General features: G+C 42.6%; 1 protein-coding gene across 1 annotated transcript in view; it reads right to left on the bottom strand.

Annotated features, from left to right (window-relative positions):
* Positions 1-9,449, bottom strand: part of wrnip1 (WRN helicase interacting protein 1) — a 69,248-nt gene extending 59,799 nt beyond the window's left edge. Inside the window, exon 1 of the mRNA XM_059945307.1 lies at positions 8,499-9,449. Coding sequence (XP_059801290.1) covers positions 8,499-9,293 — 795 coding nt within the window. The 5' untranslated portion in view covers positions 9,294-9,449. The remainder of the gene's footprint in view (positions 1-8,498) is intronic.
* Between the last annotated feature and the right edge of the window lie 806 nt (positions 9,450-10,255).

Consider the following 10,255-nt stretch of genomic DNA (forward strand, 5'->3'; position numbering starts at 1 on the left):
TACCCTTAGTTCTAATCAACAAGCTCCAAATCTGGGCCTCTGTACATCCCTCCGCAACTGGATCCTTGACTTCCTCATTGAGAGACCACATCTCCTCCTCACTGACAATCGACACTGGCACACCTCAAAGATGTCTGCTTTTCCCACTGTTCTACTCTCTCTACACCTGTGACCGTGTGGCCAGACACAGCTAAAACACTGTCTATAAATTTGCTGATGACCAGTGTACAAGAGTGAGATAGATCCAACTGGTTGAGTGGTGACATTATCAGTAAGACCAAGGAATTGATTGTGGACTTCAGGAAGTCGAGGGAACAGGCACCAGTCCTCACTGAGGGATCAGCAGGACAAAGGATGAGCAGTTTCAGTTTCCGGGTATCAACATCTCGGAGGATCTATCCTGGGCCAAACATATTGACACACTGATGCAATTACCGCAACACGACAATGGCTATATCTCATTACGAGTTTGAGAAGACGTGGTACGTCACCAAAGACTAGTGCAAATTTCCTCAGATGTACCGTGGAGAGCGTTCTAACTGGTTTTATCACCATATGGAATGGAGGGGCCCTTCATAGGATCAGAAAACACAACAGAAAGATGCTAACTCAGTCCGCTCTATCATGGGCACTAGACTCCCCACCATCAATGACATCTTCAAAAGGCGATGCCTTAAAAAGGCTGCATCCATCACTAATGATCCACATCACTCAGAACATGCTCTCTTCTCATTACTACCATCAAAGAGGAGGTACAGAAGCCTAACAACACAAAACCAATGTTTTATGAACAACTTCTTCTCCTCAGTCATCAGATTTCTGAATGGACAATGAATCCATGTACATTACCTCACTATTTTTTTTGTTTTTGCTCTCTTTTTGAACTACTTACTTAAATTACTGTAATTTATGTTTTTCTTATTAATACGTATTGCACTTCACTGCTGCACAAAACAACAAATTTCATGACACATCGGTGATATTAAACCTAATTCTGATCTTCTTCAGGAAGGAATTTCTATATGCCTCGGTTTTAAATGATCAGCCATTATCTTGAAACTATATCCTCTATACACTCTCTTTCAAGACTCTTCCACTTATGAAATAACCCTTTGGAATCCCGTGCAAGATCACCCCTCATACTTCTAAACTCCGAAGAATACAGACCCAAGCTGCTTAGCCGGTCTTGATTGGACAACTGCTTCCAATGCCACTGAATACTTTTTTCTTTAAGAAGGGAAACCAAAACTATGTGCATTACTCTAGCCATACCCTCACTAACACCCCAAACAAAAGGAGCCTGAGGTCTTCACATTTCCTCATCAGCCACTTCAGAACCTATAAAACTAGCAGTAGAAGCAAGTTATCCTCAACCTGAGAGAAATGCCTAAGAAACAGGAGTGTGAAACCAGTTCAGCATAACTTCTTTTAACATGGTATTATGGATTATTGTGAATGAGTTCCAGGGTTCCATATGTTTTACAGTCTCAAAGGCACTGCCACTTTCAAGGACATGTATAATGAGGTCCTCTATTCCTGTAAACACTTGGAAGCTCTGCCAGTTAGCCTATAAGGTTTCCTTGAGCTTTTTCTGCCATCACGCATCAATTTACATCTCTCTTTATTGTATTTCATTTGCCAAGGCCAGCCTATCAAATCATTCTTCAGCTTTCTATATAGCCTATTATTATCCTCCACACTGTTAACCACACCTTGTTACTATACACAACCCTGACATTCATTTTCTAGCAGGCAATCACTACTAGCCAGTGGCATAGTGGCATAAGGACCACACTGCAAGGCGAGTGGTCCCAGTTGCGAATCTGGCTGACTCCTTGCACTCTTCCCATCCATGCTGGGTTGAGCGTCGAGTGAGCAACTCAGCCTTGTAATAAAACAAGTACAATGCTAAAGAAATGGGAAGTTTACCACTCAATGCGCCACAAGGCAAGAAGCACTATAGAATCAACAAAAGACCACATCCAATGAGTAGACGATCACTGTACAAATAAATATATATATATATATATATTAAAGCAGGCTGTATCTACTAGTTTTTGTAAACTTTTCCATACAAGAGCATTGGTGTTTCCATACGAGGCCGTGATGCAACCAGTCAATATAATCTACATCGCACACCTAGAGAAGTTGTCAAAATTTTAGATGCCATGTGGTATATTCGCAAACTTCTAATAAAGTAGAGGTGCTACCGTGCTTTCTTCAAAACTTCCTTGGACCTTATTAAGACCGTCTAAATGACTATCACTCAGTGGCACTTACATTCACAGTGATGAAGTGTTTTTAGAGGCTAGTGTTGAAGCATATCAGCTACTGTCGAGTGGCAACTTGGATCCACTCCAATTCGCCTACTGAAGCAACAGATGCTACCTTGCTGGCTCTTCTCTCAACCCAGAAACATCTGGACAGCAAAGACACATATAACAGGATGCTCTTTATCAATTACAGCTTGGCAATTAATACCATCATCCCCACAAAACTAATCAGTAAAACCCAAGGTCTGGGCCTCAGTACCCCATTGTGGAATTGGATTCTGGGTCTCCTCTCTTGTAGACCCCAGATTGGATTGGCAAAAATATCTCCTCCAAAATCTCCATCAGCACAGAAGCACCACAGAGCTGTGTGCTTAGCCTCCTGCTGTACCCGCTTTACAAATATGACTGCATGGCTAAGTACAGCTCAAAAACCATATACGTACAAGTTTGCTGATGACACCACTGTTCTGGGCCATATCAAAGGTGGTAATGAATCAGCATACAGGAGGGAGCCTGAAAACTTTGTTGAGTGATGTAATAACAACAACCTCTCACTCAATGTCAATAAGACCAAGGAACTGACTGTAGACTCCAGGAGAGAGAAAGCAGAGGTCAATGAGCCAGTAATCATCGGAGGATCAGAAATGGGGAGGGCCAGTAACTTTAAATTTCTGAGTGTCATTATCACAGAGAACCTGTCCTGCACCAATCATATAAACATAACAGCGAGAAACAGGAAGTATAACAGCGGCTCTTCATCCTCAGGAGTTTGGAGGGTCAGTATGTCATCAAAAACCTTGGCAAACTTCTTTCGATGTGTGGTGGAAAGTGTGCTGACTGGCTGCATTACGGCCTGGTATGGGAACACCAATGCCTTTGAGTGGAAAATCCTTCAAAAGATAGTGGATTCAGCCCAGTATGTCAAGTGTAAAACCCTCCCAACCATTGAACACATTGCCATGGAAAAGCAGCGTCTATCAAAGATATTCACTACTCAGGCCATACTCTTTTCTCACTGCTGCCATCAGGTAGAAGGTACAGGGGTCTCAAGACTCACACCACCAGGTTTAAGAACAGTTACTACTCCTCAACCATCAGGCTCTTGAACAAAAGTGGTAACTACACTCATTTAAGGACTCTTTTTATCTTGTTAATTCATGCTCATTATTTTTTGCTATTTATTTAGTATTTGCATTTGCAATTTGTTACAGTTTACAGTTTGTGATGTTTACAGGTTTCAGATCCTGTTTAGTTACTGTTCTATAGATTTGCTAAGTATGCCCACAGAAAAAGAAACTCAGGGTTGTATTTGGTGACATGTATGTACTCTGATAATAAATCTACATTGAGTTTTTGAACTTTGAAATGGCACTTGCATGCTGGACCCAGGACAAATCCTCTGAAATGATAATACTGAGGAATTTAATGTTTCCGGCCCTCTCCAACTCTGGTCCCCTAATAAGGACTGGCTGATGGACCTCTGGTTTCCTCCTTCTGAAGTCAATAGTTAGCTCCCTGGTCTTGCTAACATTGAGGTTGCTGTGGCAGCACTCAGCCAGATTTTCAATGCTGTTCCTCTATACCAATTCATCACCACCCTTGATTCAGTCAACGATTGTGGTGTCATTGGTAAACTTAAATATGGCATTGGAGCAATGCTTAGCCTCACAGTCATAAGTATTAAGTGAGTAGAGTAGGGGTCTAAGTACACAGCCTTGTGGTACACCTATGTTGAGGGAGTTTGTGGAGGAGATGTTGTTGCCAATCCGAACTTACTAAAATCAACACACACAGAATGATGGAGGAATTCAGCAAGTCAAGTAGCATCCATGAATGTACAAAACAAAGTAATATCCATGGCACAAGTCCAATGGAGAACTGCTGTCTCCCACTCTTCTGTCAGAAAAATAAACCTCTACTTCTTTCTCCATGTTATCCTGGTCAATTCTTTCTGAATCCATTCAAGTTACCCCCCCCCCCCCCCCACAATTTATAACCGCTATTTCATTTTAACTCACCCCTCCACCATTTTTCACATTACACTTTTCTCTGACACTATGCTGATGTGTCTCTTGTAAATTCAATTTATGACCTCCCTGACCCCATTAATGAATTTCCCAATGAGGACAATTGTTTAGATCCTGTTGAAGGTGCTAACTCTCCATTTTGAATAGGTCGGAGTTAAAGAGTACGACAGCACAGAACAACTTAGTCCATAAGACCATAAGACATAGGAACAGAATTAGGCCATTTGGCCCAGTGAGTGTGCTCCATCATTCAATCATGGCTGATCCTTTTCTCCCCTCCTCAGTCCCACTCCCCAGCCTTCTCCCCATAACCTCTTGATGCTGTGTCCAATCAAGATCCTATCAAGCTCTGCCTTAAATACACCCAATGACCTGGCCTCCACAGCGGCCTATGGCCACAAGTTCAACAAAATCACCACCCTCTGACTAAAGAAATTTCTCCAAATCTGTTTTAAATGGATGCCCCTCTTTCTTGAGGCTATGCCCTCTTGTCCTAGACTCTCCCACCAAGAAAAACACCCTTTCCACATCTACTCGGTATAGGTCTTTCAACATTCAAAAGGTTTCAATGAGATACCACCCTCCCCCATTCTTCTAAATTCAAGAGAGTACAGACCCAGAGACATCAAATGTTCCTCATATGCTAACCCTTTCATTCTCAGTATCATTCTTGTGAACCTCCTCTGAACCCTCTCCAATGTCAGCACATCTTTTCTTTGATGAGGAGCCCAAAATTGTTCACAATACTCAAGCTGAGGCCTCACCAGTACTTTATAAAACCTCAGCATCACATCCCTGCTCTTGTATTCTAGATCTCTTGAAACGAATACCAACATTGCACTTCTCTTGCTCACCACCAACTCAACCTGCAAGTTAACCTTTAAAGTTTTCTGCACAAGAACTCCCAGATCCCTCTGCATCTCAGATTCCTGGATTTTCTTCGTTTAGAAAACAGAAAGGAGAAAAAGAAAGCCCCAACTCCGAGTGGAGTCATCGGGACTCCGTCGTAATGGCATTTTTTTTTTAGTAGGCTTTCTTGTTTTTGTGAGGCCGAGTTGCTAGCTCGACACTCAACCCAACACGGATGGAAAGTGTGCAAGGGAGCCAGCTGGATTCGAACTCGGGAGCCTTCACTCCAAAGTCGGGCGCTGATGCCACTACCGCACCAGTTTAGAAACTAGTCCGCACATTTATTTCTACTACCAAAGTGTATGACGATGCATTTTCCATCATTGTATTTTATTTGCCACTTCCTTGCCCATTCTTCTAATCTGTCTAAATCCTTCTGCAGCCTCCCTGTTTTCAAAATTACCTGTCCCTCCACCCACCTTTGTATCATCTGCGAACTTGGCAACAGAGCTAGCTATTCTATCATTTAAATCACTGATATACAGCTTAAAAAGAAGCGGCCCCAACACCGATCTCTGCAGAACACCATTGGTCACCAGCAGCCAACAGAAAAGGATCATTTTATTCCCACTCACTGCCTCCTACCAATCAGCCAACACTCCAACCATGCCAGCAACTTTCCTGTAATAACTGACCTGATAATCTGGCTAATTTCATCTTCCTGCACCTGGATCACATCCATCCAAAACTCTCCCATCTATGCACCTACCCTAATTTCCCTTAAATGTTACAACTAAACCCAGTTCCACTGCCAGTTCTTTCCACACTCATTTCACCCTGAGTGAAGAAGCTTCCCAGAATGGAAATTATCAGCACATTGATGATGTATCCTTACTTGGTGATGAAACATTTGCAAATGAATTGCCAATATCAGAGAACAATTCAACCCAGTCTCCCCCTGATTCTCCTTAGATATTTCACCTTTCACCCTAAACCTATGAAATCTAGTGCAAGTCTCACCCTACTTGAGGGGAAAAAGCTTTCAGGCATTCTCCTTATCTATACGGGTCATAATTTTGTACACTTCTATAAAATTTCCTCATTCTCCTGCATTCCAGGGAATAAAATCCTAATTTGCTTAACCTTTTCTTATACAGGTTTCCCCTTCTATCTATGAAACCGTTTGTAAGCCGAAATGGCGTAAAGTGAAGAAGCAATTACCATTAATTTATATGGGAAAAATTTTTGAGCACTCCCAGACCCAAAAAATAACTTAATAAATCATACCAAATAGCACATAAAACCTAAAATAACACTAGCATATAGTAAAAGCAGGAATGATATGATAAATACACAGCCTATATAAAGTAGAAATAATCTATGTACAGTGTAGTTTCACTTATCAGAATCAGGAAGATTTAGCCAAAACCAATTTGTAGGGAAAAAAAAAAATCGGCACATACACACATGCGCACACACCTGCCTGTGGAAAGCTTCACAGTCATGGTAGTCTTTCTCAGGGTAAACACAAGTTAAAATGGGCCTTTTATTGTAAAAGCGAAAATCCTCTTCGGATTTCTTTCAGTTAGCAAAAACAGGTACTAATGTAGGTCTTTCACAAAAGCGAAGTGGCATAAAGCGAACTTTCGTAAAGCAGGGGACACCTGTAACTCAGATCCTCATGTCCTGGCAGCATCCATGTAAGCTTTCTCTGCACTCATTCAAGCTTACTGATATCTTTCTTGTAAGTAGGTGACTAGAGGTGCACACACAACTCTAAATATGATCTCACTAATGCCTGATACAACTGTAACATAACATCCCAACTCTTATAATCAATGCCCAGATTTACGAAGGCCAATGTGCCAAAAGCTCTCATTACAACCCTCTCTACCTATGCGAGGCCTCTTTAAAGGAATTATGGATCTGTATTCCCAGAGATTTTGTTCTACGGCAGACCTCAGAGCCCTACCATTCACTATGCACTCTAAATCTTAACCTGTTTTTTGTGTGACCTACCATGCACAAAGTCACGTTGACGATTCCTAATCAGGCCTTATCTATCCAAGTACTTACATATGAGGTCCCTTAGAATACCTGCCAATAACTTACCCACAACTGCCACCAGGCTCACTGGTTTATAATTTCCCAGCTTCTTAGAGCCTTTCTCAAACAACAGAACAACATTAGCTATATTCCAGTACCTCATGCATGACTAAGGACGTTTTAAGAGCCGCTTGTACCAGAACTAGTCCCACTGTACAGCAATTCAAAGCCTTCATCCTTGCTCTGTATCTTCAGCTTTACATTAATTGGCCTGATTTTGTAATCTTGCTACTGCATGTAGCTCCTACTAATTCGGAGATAACTTTCTTTGACGTCTTATGTTTTTTTTCAAATTTCATTCCTTGCTCTTGCAAGCACAAGACAGGTATATTCAGATATTTTCTCAAAGGTTCCAATTAAAAAGTGATGGGAATTCTTAGTGCAGAATGAGCATTTAGGATGGCACTGAGAACCTGGAGTGCATTCATTGGCAGCATTTAAGAGCTCAGAGCAGACTGGTGTCATGAGGATCTCAGTCATCTCCCCAACATCTTTCTCAACTTTTCTTGCATTAGTGCAGTAAATCTGCTCCACGTTCAATTTCTTTCTGGAATCCCCTTCCTAAATGTCTTCCAGTATGATCATTCAAAAATTGTAACTGAGCCATATGAGGGGACATTAGAGAAGATGAGGGGAAGATTGGTTATTTTTGTAACTAATAAGGGCCTTATGTTAAGCAAGGAGATGATGATACAGAGACATTTAGAAGGGGGACTCCAGGAAGAAATTAAGCTTGGATCAAATTTGCAGCAGTACTGCAAGAAAGGTTGAGAAAAATGTTGGGGAAATGATTAAGATCCTCACGACACCACTCTGCGCTGAGATTGGGTCTACTCTGAATCTGTTAGTTCAGGTCACAGATCCATTATGTATTACAGTAAGATGGAGCCAAAATTGTAGGGGCAACCAAATTTGAATCAGGTGTTCTACTGTCAGGCCAGTACAATGGTGCAGTAGTTTGTGTTGCTGCCTCATAGCACCAGGGACCAGAGTCTGATCCTGGCCACAGGTGTAACCACCATATTATGGACACTCTGTGCCCATTTTGTTTCCTTCTATATCCTGCAGTCAACTGTCTACTGCAAATCAAGTCCTACAAAACAAAACTCAGGGGAGTTTATGGGCAAGTATGAGCAAAATTTAGTAAAAGAGGGATGTGCAAATGGAATGCTGGGCACATATAGTAAAGAATACAGTTGGGGAAACAGGAATTTGCTGTGGCGGATTTCTCCAACGTACTTACTTTCCCACATCCCGGAGGGCCCCACAAAATTATGGATGGGATTTCATAGCATTCCAGCAGAGTCCTCAGAAGCGTGTTTTCTCCCAAAACTTTACTTTGGCCAATAACCTCTGCTAAAACACAGGGTCTCATGATTTCTGCCAGTGGCATTGCTTCAAGTTCCTTTAACGACACCAGTTTCCTCCGATCTTCCTGACTCGCGTCCGAGATGATAACGGCGGGCTGTGGAGGTGCGGCAGAGGGGACAGCAGTGCTCTCTGGCCCCGGGTACTCCGGCACAGTCGTCCTGGGTGAAGAAGCGGCTGCTGGAATTGGTGGCCTTTGCGCTTTCTGAAAGAGTGCGAAGACCGGAGGCTGGTCCTCGCGCCGGCTGACGAGCTGCGCCCCGCCGGTCGCGCGCCGGCTCCCGGCCTGCTTCCTATTACCCAGCGCCGGGGACCGGGCAGCGGCCTCGCGCCCGCTACCGGGCGACATTCCATCACCCAGCGCCGGGGACCGGGCAGCGGCCTCGCGCCCGCTACCGGGCGACATTCCATCACCCAGCGCCGGGGACCGGGCAGCGGCCTCGCGCCCGCTACCGGGCGACATTCCATCACCCAGCGCCGGGGACAAACGTGCTTTCTTGCAGCCGGGTTCCCCTTGGCCGCCGCATCCCACGCTCCCCTCTCTAGAGCTACCTGTCGCCGTCTTCGTGCCGAGACAGTGGTCCAGGTGGGAATTGATCTCAAAACTCTCCATTTGTTGCGAACATACAGGACACTGCACAGCCGACTCCCTGCTCTGATACCGCGCCATTTGAGTGCCTTCAGCCCTGCTGAAAACTCACTCGCCACTTCCCATATTTTTCATGCTCTACCTGCCCCTGTATTGAATTTTATCTCGTACGAATTCTCTGCGTAATTAGTTAAAATAATTAGGAAAATATTTTTAATGTTAGTTGATTAGCGAGATGCTCACTTGTACGTACTACAAATAACATACGCAACAATTCAAGTAGCCTTTTGCAAGCACAGGGGAACCCGGAAATATTGTCAGCAAGTCGTGTGCAATTTCCTGAATAAAAACAAAACGTTGGAATCGATGAGACTAGCTGACTTACAGAGAATTGTTTAGTGTGCTTCTTTACTTTGGTAGAATGCATTGATTATATAGTTGGTACATTCTACTAACGTAAGTGGTTTGAAGAGTTAGACGAAGGCAAGTAGTGTTTGTTGCAACAATTTACATTCATAAGAGAAAAGCAAAACAAACTAAGCTTTTCCAGTGAGCACAACGTGTTGGAGTTGATGCAGTAAACTAATAAGTAAAACTTAATTAACGGGAGATATAGTCAGCACCATTGTTTTTATTTTATATTTCAGACTGACAATAGCAATTGTTTATTTAATTAGAAAACGGTAATTTTCTACCTGCGCTCTTAAAATTGTTAATGATAAAAAAATTAAATACAAAAAAACCTTCAAACGTTAATATTTTCATTTGTTCAAGAATGTAACTGGTTATGTTAGGGCAATATTAATATCTCAATAAAGAAATAAGGATTATGTAAAATTATGGTGACATAAAGAATCAGTTTACATTACTGCACAACTAGGTTTAAGTTTTGTTTTCCCCAAGGTGACAATAGACAATATTGGTGGGCATATGTACAAAGTTAAGGGAGGGAAGTTTTTTACACAGAGGGTTGTGGGTGCCTGGAATGACTTGCAGGAATGGTGGTGGAGGCTAAAACATTAGGGGTATTTAAGAGCCTCTTG

This window comes from Hypanus sabinus, chromosome 20 (assembly GCF_030144855.1).
Source record: "Hypanus sabinus isolate sHypSab1 chromosome 20, sHypSab1.hap1, whole genome shotgun sequence".
Taxonomy (NCBI): domain Eukaryota; kingdom Metazoa; phylum Chordata; class Chondrichthyes; order Myliobatiformes; family Dasyatidae; genus Hypanus; species Hypanus sabinus.